The sequence below is a fragment of the Tenrec ecaudatus genome, chromosome 1 (assembly GCF_050624435.1).
Source record: "Tenrec ecaudatus isolate mTenEca1 chromosome 1, mTenEca1.hap1, whole genome shotgun sequence".
In the NCBI taxonomy this organism is placed as follows: domain Eukaryota; kingdom Metazoa; phylum Chordata; class Mammalia; order Afrosoricida; family Tenrecidae; genus Tenrec; species Tenrec ecaudatus.
Genome location: NC_134530.1, coordinates 217998104 through 218017372, shown reverse-complemented (window position 1 = coordinate 218017372; position 19269 = coordinate 217998104). Strand labels below are relative to the sequence as shown.

The 19269-nt window shown below is 46.9% G+C and overlaps 1 protein-coding gene and 1 pseudogene across 1 annotated transcript in view; both read left to right on the top strand.

Moving 5' to 3' along the window:
* Positions 1–18349, top strand: part of KIF14 (kinesin family member 14) — a 70069-nt gene extending 51720 nt beyond the window's left edge. Inside the window, exons 23-30 of the mRNA XM_075528751.1 lie at positions 3106–3200; positions 4694–4918; positions 5118–5302; positions 7882–8040; positions 8767–8889; positions 13836–13910; positions 15338–15476; positions 16174–18349. Coding sequence (XP_075384866.1) covers positions 3106–3200; positions 4694–4918; positions 5118–5302; positions 7882–8040; positions 8767–8889; positions 13836–13910; positions 15338–15476; positions 16174–16499 — 1327 coding nt within the window. The 3' untranslated portion in view covers positions 16500–18349. The remainder of the gene's footprint in view (positions 1–3105; positions 3201–4693; positions 4919–5117; positions 5303–7881; positions 8041–8766; positions 8890–13835; positions 13911–15337; positions 15477–16173) is intronic.
* On the top strand, positions 10697–13270 carry LOC142437311 (cytochrome b-c1 complex subunit 2, mitochondrial pseudogene; annotated as a pseudogene).
* Positions 18350–19269: the final 920 nt, after the last annotated feature.

The following is a 19269-nucleotide window of genomic DNA, read 5'->3' as shown; positions in this document are numbered from 1 at the left end:
ATGATGATGATGATATTACAAAATTGTCACAAACACTGGAGCTAACCCTCCTTGTGTCGTAGTGGGTTGTGTGTTCGGCTGCTAACCACAGGCCAACAGTTTGTAGCGACCAGGCACTGCTCTGGGAAGAGATGCGGTTCTCTGCTCCTGCCAGAAGTGTCAGCTATGGAAACCCGAAAGGGGCTGTTCTGCTCTGTCTGGAAGGTCACTGTGAGCTGGACTCAGCTGGAGTTGTCAGAGGTGCCTAACCAGCTCTTAGTGTTTGGTACTTCATACCGACTGCATGAAGTTTAAATCCTGCAGGGCGGAGAGAATGTGATTTCTGATCTAATACCAACAGACTGGCTTTGTTTTGAGAACTTCAAAAGAGTCTTGGCCTCCCATGAGCATGAGTTGAAGAGGGCTGGGCTACAGAAGCTAATAAGGAGTAACTTAAGCCCACTTCCCACCAAATGAAAGCCAGACATCTAAATTATTCAAATTACTGTTTATTACAAACACTTAAACTTTATGTAATCAGAACAGTGGGTGGGGGGAAAGTACAGTGGATCACAATATGACAACATGTCTAGCCTGTTGAATGTCAACGATTCGTACCTTTATGCCTCCCCCAACTTTTAGGGAATCAACCAAAGTTTAAAATGCTACTGAAAAAAAAATCAAAACTTCTTTCTAAGATATTAAAATAGCATGTTTTCATTTGACAGAGATGTTTTGAGAACTTCTATAATTTAAAACTATCCTATTTTGGGGGCAAATATTGATTTGCGCATGGGCTAAGACCTTGTGTGTGAAGTTTCAGCCTTGCAGGGATGTTTATGACAGAATTGCAAACTTAGAGTGTCGGCGTGTAATGGGAGCGCTGACAGACTCGTAATTACAGAGCTGCGGCGAGGCACTGAGATGCCACGCCAGGGCTGCATAAAGTAACTGGCTGGCCTGTCTATAAATTTTGATATGTATACTGTTGACAGTGAAAAGTAAATTTCTGCCCGAGGTTAAGTACAAACTCTTTGAAAGGACAGTGACAGCATTTCCTTTATTTGGGTTTCAAACTGTTTGCCAACAGTGCCGAAAGTTTTCCTAGTTTGGCGTAATGTACCCTTCCTTCCAACTGCTAAGTGGGAAGACTGCAACATTTGAAAATTAATATTTCCTGTCCCTATGACTGGTCCTGTGTCTTTGCTTTCCTCAGAGGACTTCGTGGGGAGATTTTTATAGTTGAGACATTCAGCTGCTACTGACAGATGCCTTTGTTAGCCAGCTTTTGACGACTAGCATTGGTCAGCGAGTGGTCAGCAGCAGCAGGGAAGTCTGTTAGGAAAAGGTCGGCCATAGATCTGAGTCTGCCCATCGGGTCAGTAGTTTCACTGAAATCATGGGTGCTGGAGTTGGATTTCAGAAAATGATATAAAATCAATGGCAATATGGATGTTGGCTGTGTCATCTCCCTGAACCCCAGTAACAGAAAGTGTAGCCTGCTGTTTTGAGGAGGAGTTAGAAAGAGTAGTAACTCAACAGCCATGCTCAGGGGAGGGCTTCGGTGATTCTCCAGGCACCGGGAAAAGAGAGGGAAGATAGAGCCATCTCCTTCCTTTGTGCGGCAGCGACACTGCAGAGCTGCGCGCCCTTCACACCACAGCACACCACTCCTCAGCGACTCCCTGCTCTGCATCCCTCCCAGGCTTCAGTCTTTCCCAGGATCATGTGTTCAGGAGAAAAGACAAGCTTCCTAAACTTCAGCCTCCCAGCCTCATCCCTGACCCTCTCCCATGTACACTGACTACATCTTTCTGAACTTTACTTGGTTCTTTGTGTGTGCAATCCTTTCTTAACCATGGTTTTCCCTCATCCCGGTCCTTATGTCTGAAAACACTATTATGACCTGCTTTCGAGCCGGCCTCCCCGTATAGCTGATTCCTGTGTGTCCTTCAGGACTCTGGGGGCTGGGTTCCATGGCACAGCACTCTGTCCCCACAGCACTCGCCACTGGAGTGCATGTCTCTCATGCCCTCTGGACAGCAGCCCAGAGGCCACATTTGCAATGCCCAGCCGTTTCCTGGACCTGCGGAAACAATAGTGCTCAATAAATACTTATTCTGCATCATTAATAATACCCTTAGAATGGTGCCTATAAGCACTACAATTCTTTTTTTTAGTTATTTGTAAAGATCATTTTATTGGGGACTCTTATAATAATCCATACATCAATTGTATCAAGCATATTTGTACATATGTTGCCAACATTATTTTCTAAACATTTACTTTCTATTTGAGCCCTTGGTATCAACTCTTTTTTCCTTCTCTTCCCCCTGTCTCACCCTAGTGACCCCTGAACAAATTACAAATTATTATTATTTTCATATCGTATACTGTCTACTGTCTCCCTTCCCCTGTGGTTTCTTGCTCTGTCCTCTCCCCACCTTTCAACTTCCTTCCTGGTATCGCTATTCCCATTTCTGGTCCTGAGGGGCTTATCTGACCTGGACTCTGTGTGCTGGGAGCTCTTATCTGGACCTGTGCACATGCTCCAGCCTAGCCTGCAGGGAAAGGCAGGATTGGCGTCATGATAGTGGGGGTGAGGAAGCGTCAAGGAACCAGAGGAATATTGTGTGTTTCATCGGTGCTATACTGGGCCTTGGTTGACTCATCCCTTCCTTGTGAGGGGATGTCCCATTGTCTACAGATGGGTTTTGGGTCTCTGCTCTGACCCCCTCTTATTCTCAACAATATGTATTTTTGTTTATTTGTTTGGGGTCTACTGATGCCTGTTACCTGATTCCATAGATACCTCATGATCGTACAGGCTGGTGTGCTTCTGTGTGGGCTTGTTGCTTCTCTGCTAGATGGCCGCTTGTTTAACTTCAAGCCTTTAAGACCCCAGATGCTATCTATATCTTTTGATAGCGGGCACCATCAGCTCTCTTCACCACTTAAACATGGCAATTCTTATTGAATCAAATAAACCTAAATAGCCTTTGGTGAAAATGTTTGCTTGGACAACACACCCAGGCACACCCCTTTCTTTAGAGGCTATATGAACATTCTTAACAATATTATTTTATGTGCTATGCAACTACAAGTCTGTGGTTTACTTCTTTTCAGGAGTAGGAGTTTGATGAAAAACAGAAGAATTTCTGGATGCTTACATGACATACAAGTCCACCCGATTCAGAACCTGCATTCTTCTCGTTCATCAGGTATGTCTACGTCAAATTTCAACAGATTCTAGTCCTGGCCCTTCCTCTGTAAATGATTTCATCTCCTAGAAGTTTCCATTACCTCTGAAAACGGGTGGTGGGGACAGACACATGGATGGGATGGCTGGGATGGCCCCTCCATCCCTAAAGTTCTGTGCTTGTGATTTATTTCAAAGCTTCTTAGTAGAATGACTGTCAAATGTGGAAGGCTTTGCAGCTGTTCAGAAATATATAGCAATAATATTTTTAATAAGTGAAAAACAAAGTACAGAAGATATATTATTGTGTGCACCTCTGATATTTTAGCAGTCTTTGAAACGAGAAATGTAAGCCAACCCAGGCAACTGTTGAGAGAGAAAGACACGGCTTTCGACGCCCATAAAGAGTTACAGTCTCGTAGTCTCGTAAAGAAGTTCTGCGCTGCCCCATAGGGTCCAGTTGACATCGACTCAATGGCTGTGAGTCTGTTGTTCTCTTTCCTTCTTAGGCAGCCGTCCATCTATGAGGTTCTACATGCAGGCCTGCATCTGCACTTTCCAACTTTGGAAATGTTGAAACTTCTAATAGAAAGGGTCTTATTTAACAGCTAGACTTTTGCATGTTTTCCTAAAACGTTAATACTGGATTTTAGAATGCATTTATATAAGTCATTATCTTGTTAAACCAAGACATATAATTGATTATCATCAGCATGGTAATGGTGATTAATTATTACCTTATAACAATAAGGCTTAGGAGTTTGGGGCTTTTTAACTTTTCCTCAATTGTCTTTGTTCTAACTTAATAATATTCCCACCTTTTGCTTTTATTCTACCTTCACTGTGTTTGCTGCTGCTTCCGAGCAGCCGTGGATGGGCCCGAGAACTACTCCTGTGTGTTACATCACAAGAGCTGCTCTCCTGCTGGCATTCCAGGATAAAGTTATTTCCTGAGGTTCTGAATGAAGTCTTTTTACTTGGTTTGGAAAATGCGTAGGAAGTTAGATATTCTGAAAACTCATCTCCAAGAGATGTGCTGTAGTTTCTGTCGATATTCAGTTGGCTTTTGTTGTGATTATTGGATTCCTAGAGAGGGAGCTATAGTACACCTGGGGGTATTGGATTATTTCTTTCACTACCATTTACTCAATTGCTTACTTTTCCAATTTTATTTTACTTAGCTATCATTATTTTCACCAATCCACAGTCCGTTAGGTGTTAAGGAAGATTAATTTCTACCCAAACGATTAACCCATGAGGTCTTGGCTTCTCTCTCACCGTATTGCTGCAGAGGGATGGCTAAGCCTGCGGGTGGCCCTGTTGAGAAGTGACTGATCCCTGTGTGGGCCTGTGTTTTCACGGTGGCATCAAGCCCTAAGGATGGCTGGACTCAGAATGACCGGCTCTGAATGCATTGACCGATGATTCCGTCATGTGCTTGCCTTCATGCCTTGTTTGAGAGAGACTTCTGGGCGTGAACAGTAGGCTTAAGACACCTGTTTTCTCTTGGCACAGGGTTAATGGAGAAACCAAGCACCATTTACTCAAGTTCAGCAGAGTCATTTCTTCCTGGAATTTGCAAAGAATTGATTGGTTCTTCATTAGATTTTCTTGGGCAGAGTTATGATGAAGAAAAAACAATGGCAGACACTCTGACTCTTAACTTATTGAAAATTTACAGTGGCGTATCTGCCATTTCCAAAGCGCACGAAGAACAAGATGAGGAGAGCCATGAGAACTGTGAGTTGCCGCAGGGCCTCGATTATCGCCCGTGAGTGAGCGTGACACTTGGATTTGACTATGTTCCCAGAGAGCTCGGGGGGGGGGGGGGGGGGGGGGGGTTGGAGCTATGTTACAGTGTTGCTTTAATGGTGTTCCTAGGTGAGCCCTTTTTATTTGGTGATTGTTTCTTCCAACGATACCCTTTCCCCTTTCACAGTGTTCTCTTCTGATCGCGCCACCCAGTCACAGACTTTCCAGGTGGCATGTGCCTTTGAGCAGCTGGCGGTGCTGACCAGCCACTGGCTGAGCGCCGACCCTCCGTGCACAAGCACAGCGAGGCTGGGGGACGAGCTGAGGCAGGAAGTTAAGAAACTTGGAAGCTATTTACAGTTATTTCTGCAGGTAAGTTGGTTCGCTTACAGTCCTTTGAGACAGGCATTTGTTCAGTAAGTATTTCTTGATTGCCTCCTGCCCAAAGGCCCCTTCGCAGCAGCTTCCATGTTAAAGAGGAGGGCTTTCAGAAGTCCTGAGACTACCTGACTTACGAGACCGAGACTTGCGTGGCTTTCTGTGTGCCAGACACTGGGGGCTCTTAGTGACTTACGAGTTTCAACTCGTTTAATCCTCATGACAACCTTACCAGCGGGTGCTCTAATTCTCACTGCTTTGTAGACGGGAAAATGAGGGCAAAGAAGGGAGGGTAAGTGACCTACCCAAGGTGACGTACTCACAAGTAGAAGAGCTGGTATTTGAGCTCTCACAAGCAGGCTCGGGCCAGGGGTCTTCCCATGGTCCCATGGCGACCCTCAGTCAGGGCACTGGGAAGAGAAAATAAAGTGACTTGCTCTGCCTCCTCAGGTTTGTGACTCTACCACACGAGCCAAAACCCCACCCATGAGCACAGCAAGGGGCTGCGTCTCTTCCCAGCGCCCTGAGTGAGAGGCACCTGTATCAGATTAGGTTTGTCTGTGAGTAAGAAGCACGACAAGCTGCTTTGCTCCCACGTGAAGGCTGCAAGTAGGGATGGTTCCGGCTCCTTTTGGGGTCCCCCTCTGCCAGCCTCCTGCTGGTGTTCCCACCTGCTGATGGGCCTCCTGCCAGCCTCCATGCCCAGTGGCGTGCACGGCAGAGCTCCCTCGGATGACTTTGGAGAGAGGAAAAGGGCTGACGCCTCCTTTCTGAGAAGATTTTGGAAATGACTTTGTGGCCCTTCTGCTTATGTATCATTGGTGAGCACTGCACCACATGGTCTTACCTAGCTGCAAGGATTTGGGGGGAAATTTGGTTTTAATTCCAGGCAGCTGTGTACCAACCTGAGAAATCAGGTTGACGTGTGACAGAAAGGGGGACCTGACACTGGGAAATGATAGCCAATTCTCTCTGCCAGATTTTCTATACGAAGTCCTGGGAGTGTTCTTTTATTGTAGCTGAGTTTTGTTGTACCAAATACTTCCTGAAATGAGTGGGCTGTTTACTAACTGAGATTTGGAAATCTTGATTTGACTGATGAATCGAACAGCTCAAGCTGAAATCCAGTGCTGACTTTTAATGACCTTCCCCTCTGGGTCAGGCAGCTCTTTTTACTTTACTCCATAATCACCCTATGCTTCCCTCAGTAGACCCTCTGATAGAGCTGTTATGTCTAAGGCTGTCCTCCGGGGCGGTAAGCTCTAGGAGGGGCATGAAGAACAGCATAGGAGCAATGGCAACAGCCACAGAGCCAGTCACTGTCCTGCCAGCCAGTTCCCACTCACAGTGGCCCCAGAGGGCAGAAGAGAGCTGCCCCTGTGGGTTCCAAGGCTGCACATTTTACGGGAGCAGAAAGCCTCAGTTACTCCCCGAGAGCAGCTACCAGTAACCTTGTGGTTAGCAGCTCAATGTGTACCCCAGTATTCCCCTAGCGCTCCTTAGACCAATAGCATAGCGCCCTGAAATGAAAGAACAGAACTGGAGAGGGGCTGACCCCGCCACCCAGAGGAGGAGGAGTTGGAGAGTGGTCTGTGGCTTACAGGAGATCTCAGCCCACTCTTCTGAGACCCTTTTGGGTGGACTCCCGCCTCCCACCTTTTGATCAGCAGCTAAGCACATGAGCCTTCTGCTCTACCCAGAGACCCCGGGCAGCATGGAGCCCATTAAATAAAGCCACTAGCTTGGGGGTTGGAAAACCAAGGGCTTGGATCCAGGGTAAAGCAGTTCTCACCTGGAAAAGACAAATAACAACGCCCTGCTTGTAGGGTACTGTGAGGATCAGAGGAGTTACGTTGATAAAAACAAAACCAAACAAACCCTACTAGAGTAACTTATGTGTCGTCTCCATCCAGCCAGAATGCTGTGTATTTATTTGGGGTTTTTTACAATGGAGTGATAATGTTTTATATGAAGAATTAAGACTGGAGAGAACAGGCAACTTGGAGGTAAATTTAGTACATAGTCAAGCTGGGTTTAGTGATTATACTTTCAACCTAAGTATGATTTGGCCATCTTTACAACACAGTGAGACTATTCCAGAAAGCCAGCCAAGAGAAGTATTCTGAAGAGCCTCTCAGTGGCTAGTCGGGAAAGGAAGACGAAAAGCTCAAGAGGCATCCCGTCCTTCTTGGGTGGCCTCCCGTGTGCGTGTGCGGGCGCCCATTTGTTTGAAGCGTCGTGTTTTTGTTTCCATTCCCTCTTCCTCTCCACACATAAAACGAGACGCTCTTTACTCCCCATCACTGAAACCCTTATTAGGGGAGGAAAGTTCAAAGACGAAAGAGCCACAGTCAGGGGCATACTTGCTTTCGGTCTCCTAATGTGTGCTAGGACCTGTGAGGGAGAGACTGCCATTCATTCTGCCGCCTTGCGTAGATGTCGCCGAGTTCTGGCTGATGCTTTGATGAGGCCAGGCCACTCTGAACGGATGCAGACTATTACTGTCACCTTTTGTTTGGACCACCCCTTGCATTCTCATTTATCTGATGTCCTGATTCGTTTGGACCATCTAGGGATGTTGTTCGGACATCTCGTCAATGGTAACAGAAGCTCAAAAGAAAGTGGCTGAAATTGTACAGCAGGCTGTCCGATGCGTGGGACAGTTAGTGGTTCTGCAAGGCAGCCGGCTACGCTTCCTGGACAACAATCACAACGAGGCGGTCAGCCTCCAGGTAACTTCACCGCCTCTCTCAAAGCCTTCATCTGAGCAAACCCCAGACTTTCTGATAATAGCTGGGATCACAAAACCTGACCTGTTCTTTTTCGTTTTCAAAAATAGCACCTACTTTTAGTTGTTTGGCAATAAGATTTAAAACCGTTTCCAGTGAAGTTGGTCGGTGTAGCAGATGATCTGGAAACCTCCCTTTAATGAAAGGCGCTTTAAAAGGGACGGTCGTAATCAGCTGCAGATGCTTTTCTCAGCCAAGCAGCACACGAAGAACTCTGTGATTCCAGAAAGTTAGTATCCGCTGGCTTTAGTGTTCATGTTATTGAGAACATGTGACTACAGGAACAGCTATGTGTAACTTCCAGTCATAAACATTCTGTACGACACGTGAGCTGTGGGATAAGGGGCCTGGGGCTTAGCGACTCCATGGGAGCAAACTTGGGAGTCTGCTTCTGTAAAGATTACAACCTTGGAAACCCAACGGGGCAGTTCTACTCTGCCCTGCAGGGTCACTACTGATCAGCACCAGTTCAATGGCAGTGGGTTGGTTGAATAGAGTTTTGCCAGTTTTCCTTCCTTATTGACTGTTAGTTCTTATCACAGTTGAAGCTGAAGTTAATGAACTTGCCGTGTGGTCCTAAAATCGGAGAAATCATAACTTAATTACTTGAACATTTTGAAAGAATATGAGATCAGAATTTGCCTATTAATGCCTAACAACTTTCACTAGGAGGATTTTGTGGTTGCTGTTTGTGACGGTGTATGCTTAGGAGTGAAGATCCTGTTAGATTCTGGGCTGGAAAAAACAAAAGAACTTCAACACGAACTCCTAAAGCAGTGTCCAGAGAACGAGGTAAGATAAATAAGAGAATGTCCAATATTGTACCAGATGGTTTCTCTCAGGCGGTGTTAAAAACAGTTTAACTCCAAAGCAGTACTCTAACTTAATTGGTAAAGGAAACCTGTGTGGAGCATTGTGCCTCTTAAAGAAGTATTTGTCTGGCCTCAAGTCGCCAACAGCAACTTGAGAGGTTTGGAGAACTCTCGGGGGCCGGGGTTACGCTGATGGAGGAGGAACCGCTCAGTGACGGAGGGAGGGTGGCTGCCGCCGCACAACTCCAAGAACGCGATTGATCACTGTCCCTGGATGAGCGTGTGTTCTCAACAGCCACCGCCATAAACGAAACCCATTACGAGTGTTAACAACAGGCACTTTTAACTCCGTGAGTTGGCACTCTATGCATGTATCTCTTTGATGTTGAATTGCTCTTTTTCCTGAAGGCTGAGGCTGATGAGCTCCTGACGTTGCCTGTGGGGTTCTGCTGCAGGCCAACAGTGAGAGTTCAGGCTGGATGGACCCCGAGCCCAGAGTGGGCTGTGCTGGTGACAGCTGGCATGTCTGTTGCCCTCTTCTTACCTTGTCTTTGCTTAGGACTCTGCTTGTCCACCAGGGAGGGGAACTAGCATGTAACCAATCTCAAATCTTCAACTGAATGTGTTGCCAGGGGGTTCACTTCAGTTTTTTCAGATCAAAATCTAGAGGCCAGGACATTGTACGTGACGTCATCGCCGCCTCCCTGGCTAAGTGACATGAAAGCACAAAACCTGTGCTGGCTTAGCGGTGGGCTATGTCATGCAAAACCTGTATTTGAAACCTGGCTGGTGCCCCTTGCCCACCGTCCTGTTTTTCACCTGCCATATGTAACAATGCCTGGACCGTAGCCCCTTCCTCCCCAGCTGTTTGTTGGTCGCATTATTTCTCTGGTCTGCATCGCAGCATCAGACACTAGACAAGAAATAGCAGTGCATAACTTTGCAAGAGATGAGTTATTATCACAATGTGATTATATTACTATTTCTGTGACTTTAGGAGGGCTGGAGGGCCTCACAACTATGAGGCCCTGGGTTAGGATGTTGTTCTCCCGGCCGACTCCCAAGCAGTCTTCGTGGTACAGAGTGGATTTTGTACATCAGTATTGCTGCATTCAATGGTGTTTGCTTCTAGAGCATAAATGTGCATCAAGTGGGAAGAGATTAGGAAGAGAGAAAAGATCCGATCTTGTAACAGTGCATTCGAAAATTTCAGAGACTTCTCCTGTGAGAATTTTGTAATAAATCGTCGTTGAGGCTGTCAGAGCCCATCCTGGTTCTTTTGCTGGAGCTCTGGGGGGAAGGGGAGTTGAGGGGAGGGGTAAACTCTAACCTGAATGGCCTGGGGGACCCTACACTTCCTGTAAGCTAGATCTTTTTTTGTCTTCTTTTTAGGGAAACCTTGGCATTGACATACTTAATAGTCACTTTAGCCAGGGGTTTCTCCCCTCCTGCCCCCTAACTGCTGGCCTGTGTGTTTGCTATCTCCAGGAAAGCTCCATCCCATCACCTGGGAAGGACACTGAGTGTTAAATGCTTCCTTCCTTCCCACCTTTCTTGAGCATCTCACTCTGCCTCCATCGCCCCATTTTGGAAGTGCGGTGCTCCTGCAGCAGGCAGCTGCTCCCACTGAAGAAAGAGCGGTCTGAAAATGCTAGTCACGGGACCCCGAAATCTTAAGGCCCTTGGCTGACTGGCAGGACTTCTCTCTTCTCCTTGGGTGCCTTTCTCTCCCGCATTTGTGGGGGTTTTGTTTGTTTGTTTCTAACGTAGCAACATTGGACGTGAGTTGATACTTTCACTAAGATGAGAGCACTGAATCCCTTCTGTTTACAGTGGACCCGACGTGAATTTGGGCTCGATCACTGAACTCTGAGGCATGGGACAGTTGGGTGGGGACAGCTCCCGCAGCCCACCGCTGCGTCTCCCACGGGGCCTGGCCCCTCAGCGCACACTGCCTGGCACTGGCTACAGTGCAGAAGTCCCGAGTAAACTCAGGCACCTGGAGAGGGAGTCCTGTTGATGCCTGCGCTTCACTCGCTGTAAAGCATGTGCTAGTCAGTCATCTTGGATTCGGTATTGCCTTCTGGCTGGGTGGAGCTCACCACCAGCTCCACCTGCAGCTCCGTGCAGGCCTCCACCTTCTTGCTCTTATTCCTTTCTGTGTCACAGCTATGCGTCATCGTTCATGTGGGTTGCTAACTCACAAGGTTTGTGTAAGTTAACCATTCTAAGAATCAACAGAGGAAAACCAGGAATATCCAAAGAATAGAAAATAGGTTCAAACATAAGAAACGAGGTTACAGTTTTAAAACTGGAGTCAGAAAAGCAAAGGAGAATGTGGATCTTTGCTTTTACCACACCAAGGAAATTTGTAGTGGACTTAGGGACCCTCTGTGTGTAAGAGGGGGGAATAAAGACTTCAGACAGAATCTCCTGGGAGAACGGAAGCAAGAGCGTGCGCCAGAGGGCAGTACTGAGCTGTAAGAAATGTAGCCCGGGTCTTCCGCCACCATCTTGCTTTCCGGTAACCTGCCAATGACCGTGGGTCACAGCAGATTTGCGCTATGAAGCTGCTCACGAAAGCCGAGACCCCCTCGAGGTTTTATTCACTCAAAGTTGCTCCCAGAGTCACAGCCTCGGTGCCCCCCACAGAAGCCCTTCCAACGCCTCAGGACCTTGAGTTGACCACGTTGCCAAATGGGTTAGTGATTGCTTCCCTGGAAACCTATGCCCCTGCATCCAGAATTGGCTTATTCATTAAAGCAGGCAGTCGATATGCGGACTCCTGCAATTTGGGAACCTCTCATTTGCTGCGTCTTGCATCCACCTTGACTACGAAAGGAGCTTCATCTTTCAAGATAACCCGTGGAATTGAAGCAGTGGGTGGGAAATTAAGTGTGACTGCAACAAGAGAACACATGGCCTACGCTGTGGAATGCATGCGGGATGATGTTGACATTGTAATGGAATTCCTGCGCAATGTCACAACAGCACCGGAATTTCGGCGTTGGGAAGTAGTTGCCCTTCAGTCTCAGCTAAAGATCGACAAAGCTGTGGCTTTCCAGAATCCACAGGCGGCCATCATTGAAAATTTGCATGCTGCAGCTTACCGGAACGCCTTGGCTAATTCTTTGTATTGCCCTGATTATAGGATTGGACAAGTGACATCAGAAGAGTTGCATTGCTATGTGCAGAACAATGTTATGAGGGCAAGAATGGCTTTGATTGGACTCGGTGTGAGCCATCCTGTGCTGAAGCAGGGGCTGACCAGTTTCTCAACATGCGGGGCGGACTCGGTTTATCTGGCGCAAGGTCCAGCTACCGTGGAGGCGAAGCTCGGGAACAGCATGGAGACAGCCTGCTCCCTGCTGTCCCTGTAGCGCAAAGTGCTGCCATACGAAGTGCAGAGCCAGTGTGTTCAGTGTTCTCCAGCCTGTGCTCCGAGCAGGCCCATGTCAAGAGGGGCAGCTACGCCACCAACGCTTTACACCAGGCTGTTGCCACAGGGACTCACCAGCCCTTTGATGTTTCTGCTTTTAATGCCAGTTACTCAAATTCCGGACTCTGGGATTTACACTGTCTCACAGGTTGCAGCTGCTGGAGATGTTATCAAAGCGGCCTATGACCAAGTGAAAACCATCGCTCGGGGAAGCCTTTCTGACGCAGCTCTCCAAGCTGCCAAGAACAAGCCAAAAGCCGCATACCTAATGTCAGTGGAGTCCTCGGAGGGTTTCCTGAATGAAGTGGGATTCCAGGCTTTAGTTGCTGGTTCCAACCACGGTCCTTCAGCAGATCGACGCAGTGACGGCCACTCATGTTAAAAATGCTGCGGTGAAGTGTGTTTCTGGCAAAAAGTCAATGGCAACAAGTGGAAATTTGAGGCATACACCTTTTGTTGATGAGTTATAATACTGACATCCTAAACATTTTCTCGAGTCTTAGAAGCAAACACCTGAAAGTTAAAAATGTCTAATACAACATTTATCCTTTTTTTGTTTTATTCTTTCAACAACCTGGAGTATCTTATGAAGCATGAATGTGGGTAATTATTCCCAGCTAACCTAAAGTCAATAAAATGTTGTATTTAAAAAAAAAAAATGTAGCCCAGCCCTCCCTGGCTCTGAGTCTTAGTAGACAGGACCTGGGACCAAACAACAGCATATGCAGGTTTTCAGAACCAGATACTAAAATACAGGTGACATTCCTGGGCTATACGACTTGATTAGTAGTTACTCTACCTCCTTCCAGGTGAAGATTGGGAAATGTCACTCCCTGAGTATGTCTTCTATACGCATTCAGAGGCACTGGGCTGCTTACTGCAGGTCAGCAGGTCCAGCCCACCAGCAGCTCTGCGAGAGGAAGATGAGCCTGTGTGGACCCATAAAGACCCACAGTCTTGGGAACCCTATGTAGGATGAGTTGGGGGTGCGAGTTGGGGGTGCGAGTTGGGGGTGACTCCTTAGCAGTGGGTTTGGTTGATACGTCTGTAAATATGTATTATAATAACAAACAGAAGAGCATCCAAATTTAAGTTCAACATAGTCTGCCCTGAGAGGACTACCACTCAGATGACTTGGGCACTGACTAGCTGGGCTACTAATTGAGCTGCTAACCACAAGGTCATCGGTTCAAACCCACCACTGGCTCCACATGAGTAAGATGAGGCTGTCTGATTCTGTAAAGATGAATAGTCACGGAAGTGCAAAGGGGCAGTTTCTACCCTATCTCTATAGGGTCACCATGAGTCAGAATCACCTCGATGGCAGTGGGTTTGGAGCGATTTCATTACAGCCCCGGAGAGAGAACTCTGGTTTTCTGAATGACACACAAGAGCTCTTCCCTAGCGGGCAGAGGCCATACAGTTCTAGGATAGTCATGTTTCTATGTAATTGTTCACTGAGTAAAATAGTTTCATGCCCCCTGTAGGTTACTACGCAGATGAAAGCTAATGCCATGGGATTGCTTAGATCTCTTGAAAATTCCCTTGCTGGTTGGAAAACGGTAAGAGATGCCTTGTATTATTTTTAAGTTTGATTTGTTTAATTTATTTCAGCTTTTATTCTTAGCCCAAGAGACTCCTTTGTGCGGATCCATCTGAAACATGCACAATAGCTATTTCCTCTCAGATGTTGTAACTTGAAAGTAAATGGAACAGGGGTTGCACAGAAATCGATGAATACATTTACTGTTGCTGCTTGTGCTTGGCTAGTCATTGTGTGAGTCCGGGTAGACTAGAGAAACAAATCTATTGACACTCACATGTATATAATTAAGAGGTTTATATACAAGAGCAATTGAATATTAAGAAAACATCCCAGTCCAGATCAAGGTCATAATTCCGATACCAATCTATAAAGTCCTCTTCAGACTTACAAAGCACATGTAATGATGCCAAATGCAGGAAGATCACAGGCCAGTGGTTGGGAAGTCTTGTGGATCCAGTGGTATTGTAAGCATTTCAGTGCTGGCATGGGTCTCCACGTGGCTTCTCCAGCTCCAGAAGTCTGGCTCCAGCAGCCTCTCTCCATGTGTCTTCTCCACAGGGATGTGTCATAGGGAGTAAGCAGAGACAGAGAGAGAAAGACACTCTTGCCTCCAAGTAGGAAATACTGAAATTCCCAGAATCCTCAGGAGAAGGCCATGCTCACACAGAGGTCTCATTGGCTATATCCTGATTGAGAGGCTAGACTCCATCCCTACACTCTTAATGCTCAAATTGACACCAGATTATGTAATTACCACAGTCATTATAGGGTAAAAAATAATTTGTGCTTAGTAATCAGCATGCTCAAAAATTAAAATGCAGGTGAAGTACACAAATGATTCTCAGGTCCCAGGGACGGGAAGCATGTTGTTAGGCCTTCCCCGTAAGCCTACTCTGGCCCCTATAGAGCCCGTCAGGCACAGGAGGGCGGCCCGACTGGGTCTCCAAAGTGCAGTCAGAAACAGACGACCACCTCTCTCCCCCTGAGTGGCTGGTGCCCTCGAACCACTGACTCTGACTTACTGCTTTCCAGCTGAGCACTGAAGCACTACGCCATCGCAGTGTAGATAGTGTGTTAAATAGGAGACATCCCTATGAGTCTAGTTTTCATTCAGATAAATGAAGTCCTTCATGAATGAATCCTTAAAATCAAGTCAATCTGATCCTTTATGATTCTCTCTGTCACACTGTTGTTTCATTGTCATGTCACAGGGTGACAGGTAGGGCTTGGAGGCCAAACTAATTGCAATTTTGAATTTCTTTGGGGAAATTGATGGCAGTGTGTTTGGGTATTGCTTGTAGAACCGAAGTGAAGCACGGGTGAGGAGCTTTAAACCCCTTCTCCTAAAGATACGGTCCCAGCCCCTTAAGTCACATTAACTGAGTCTTCGTGCCATGTGGCCCATGTGCAACTTGACCCACGCTGAACCTTATGTTCCCGCAGGAAGACCCCAGCGCTCAAGCACGAGAAGAAAACCATGGGTCCCAGGAGTGGACGAAGCTGGCTGAGTTTGCTTCAGAATTCTTGACGTTAAAACAATGCCTACAGCAAACTGTCCAGATGGTTATCTCTGCACTGAGAGGTATAGACTCCATATGGTCCTGGCATTTAGTCACAGGTTTATATTTTAAGGACTCTAGGTATTATTCTTTTTCACTTTTAGTCAAAGTCATTAATTAAAGCCTAACTGTTGCCCTGTCACTGATGTTAATTCCCAGTCTAGGAAGTTGAATACTCCTATTCCTCACTGATATAATTAGGCTCCAAACCTAACTGTGAGTTATGTTACACAATCATGTTATATACAAACTGGAGGTTGGGCGCAGTGCGTCAGAATCGTAATATAACTGTCCAGTGACATTATTACATAACTTCAACCCCCTGGAAAGCCTGGCAGAGCTAACCGTGACCATCACAGCCATGCTGCGCATGCCTTGGTCATCACTGCCTGTTCCTGCCAAGCATGCGCCATTCACGTTCAAAGTAGTCAGGAAGCAGAGCTTTTACTGTCCCTGTGTCCACATGGAATGTCGGGTCACGAGACAGTCAGTAAGAGCGGAGAAGGGGTAGCTGAATTCCATGTGGATTCTGTAAGTCTGCCCAAACAGATCGGGAACAACCACTTACTGACCTAGTAGACAAGCACTTTCACTGACTAGTCTGCAGTTGTCCTGATACGATCATTTAGACTTATAAGGGAGCTGGAATGATTTTACAGTGATAAGCACCTGGTCAAAACGGAAAGGGTTAATTAACTCTCTCCTCCCCGTCTCGCATAGGTTCCCACAGGGATGGTCATCTTCTCAAGAATTGTGTTGACAGTATTTGCAACTTGACCGACAAATTTCATGGTTACTTCAGCATGCCCCCCACTTCAGCCAACAGGGAGCTAGAATCTCTCGCCAAGTCACTTCTGTTATGTTTTGAATCAGAAGAAAGACCGGCGTCGGCAAAACCCTGGGAAACTTGTCATCAAAATGCCAGAGACCAGCAGCGGTCTAAACCTAGGAACAAAGGTGCTCCCAAGCGGCTCTGTGAGTTCCCAGGCTCATCTCCAGCCCCGGCCTCGGAGGAGCACATGTCTAGGAGGAGTCAGTGGGTGTGAACACCAGGGAGCAGGCACTTAGGGCCAACTGTGGAAGAGAAAGAGCATGGGAAGGCGGGAGCGTATAGGAAGCGAGAAAGCAGGTCAATCTTTCCAGGAAGTCAGTATTTTTGGGGCCTTACGTGGGACATCGCCGTGTCAGTACGTGGACTCCTGATGTGAAAATGCCAGCGTGCACCCATGTTCCTCAGCGGTGCCTTCAGCCTGGAGGTTAGCGCAGTTGGAACACTGTGGCGACAGAAGGAAACCAGGACTCCGAGAAACAAGTGAACAGTCACCTGCTCGCTGTCATCGCCTGGAATCTCACACGCTCATCCTCAGTGTTGCCGTGTTAGCTCTGAATGGTTTATTCGCTGTTTGTAAATAGTTAAGTGCCTGTCCCATGAGCAGAAACCATCGTTCATTTGTGCCTGGTCGTCTCTGCAAATCACTCGGATGAGACTGATGGTGGGACTGCAATACAAGTTTAACGAGGCGGCCTTGCTTGCGTTGCTAAATTGAAAACTTTTCTTACATGCTCACCTGGTTGCCATTTTGAGAGTGTCTCTGAGGGTAGAGCTTCGTGTGTCTTTCCAGATTGCTAGCGGCTACCAAAACGAGCGTTCTGGCCCGCAGTTCACGGTATTCCGCGTTCCACAGTCAAGGTCCTGTGATATCATTTTAGACCAGCTGAATACTGCCTAAACCACACCTGCTGACTACACTCAGGAGACGCGAGGCTAGACTTGGATAATGCGTGGTTTGTTAATGTTGTGATGGAAGGATTCGAAAGTTAAACTTGATATTCAAGATCTTTATAGTATTCCACAGTTTAATACTTTTTAAGAAAGTAAGAATTTTAAAATCATCCTTATCTACAATCAAGTTGTAAAGATAATGTGATGAGGTTGGGGGGGGGTGTTCCCATTAAGGCAATGGTTTGACCGGGTCCTGTCGTGATCCTGCTTGGCTGGGTCTGCCTCTTCCTGCCCTCCTTCTCCTCAGTCACCGTCGATGCCGTTGGCGTGTGCAGTCTGGCTGCTAGTTCTGTGGCTGAGTTGGGTGGTTTCTTCCGGAAGTGGAGACGGCGTACACAGATAGTGCTCATGAAGGTCAGAACAAAGCTGCCGGAACTGTGCGCGGTGCTTTTAGCTGCGGGAAAACAGCAGGCAGCGCGGTTGCTCTCGTGGAATCTTTCTCTTCTTTTTTTTGGCATTTGAACTTGTATTCCTTCCGAAACGCTCTTTCTCAACCTTTGCTATCAGGTTTTATGAAATGAAGATGTAGATAATGAGGATGTTTTCTGAAGGTCTGTACTTCTTTCAAGAACTTCCCAAAGTATTAGCGTGGTAGTTTTTGCCTTAAAGTTCAGGATATTGAAACCTGTTTTCTCCTTATTAAACTCATGGGTTTGCTGGTCAAAAACTTTTGAGAGTCTTTGTAAAATTTGTGTGCGTGTATCTATGTATATTTATACTCTGAGGACTTTGTTAGACTGTCGTTGAATGAATGGTGAAAAGTACATTTGCTATGAGAATCATGCGTATTCATAGTTTTATAAAGTGAACTCCTTTAATAAATGTGGTAAGCTTCAGAATGGTTTCTTGGTCTTAAGTTCTATTTTCATAGATTTTCTTCATTTCCTTTTTAACTCCTGATTCAAAATTGCTGTAAAAGCTCTGGCTTGATAGCAGTTATCTTAGTGTTACACATTTTAAAAGTTAGGAAAGAGTAAGCAACATTAAGGAGCCGGAGCCCTGGTAGCACAGTGTTTAAGCTCTCAGCTGTTAGCCAAAAATTAGGCAATTCAAACCCGTCGCCATGACCGAGACGGCAGCCTGGGAAGCCCAGTGGGACAGCTGCGCTCTGTCCTGCAGAGCAGACTGCATGGCTGAAGTTGGACGTGGGAAAGCCCCCACTTGTGGGACCCTCAGTGCTCACAGCTTTATACTTGCTTGATTCAGAAGCCCGCTGTGAAAGACCATCCAAAAGGAATGGAAAGCTAAGGCTCATGCTAAGCAGTTTCTCTGCATTCTGCTGCCCGGGGAAAAGAACACAGCCTGAAGAAGCTAGCTACCATGAGGCTTAGAGAGAGAAGAGGAAGAAGAAGATAGAAAGTAGACCTACCACGGGTGAATCTTCGAGTGAGTGGCCCTTCCACCCTGTCCGAGCAGAGCCCAGTCCTGGGTTCTGGTCTGATGCCGATGCTTTGACCCTCTGCCTGTCTGCAGCCCGAAGACTGTCTGAGATTGAATTTGAGAGAGCCTCGTCTTCGTCAAGGCACCCTGCTGCTAGAGTGGGTTGCATGCGGGCTACTATTCACCAAAACCCAACAGCCGCCTCTGGTAGAAAGATGAGGGTTCCTACTCCGTCAGAGAGTGACAGTCTCAGAAACCCACCGGGCAGTTCCCCTCTGTCATGCAGGGTTGCCGTGGGTGAGAGTCGACGTGGTGGCCGGGAGTTGAGCGTCTTTGTCAGGGGACCGATGGTCATGGCGTGTTGACCATCCTGAGCGGGACGCACCTGGACACTGCTGTGGAGCAGCAGCTGGCAGGCATTTGCGGTCTGGACCAGACGGCTCGTGGTTGGCTTTTGCAGTTGGTGAATATTTGGTTTCATAGATCAGAGACACCTTAAAATCCAAGTAAGATGGCTATTATTTATTTTCCTCTGCAGCACCTGTAAGAACACCAAGCTCGAGCCTACAGGAGAGCCCCCAGAACATTGCTGATTTATCCCTGAAAGAATTGAGGAGTGAACCATTTTAATTAAGCAGGTGACACCTGGTGGT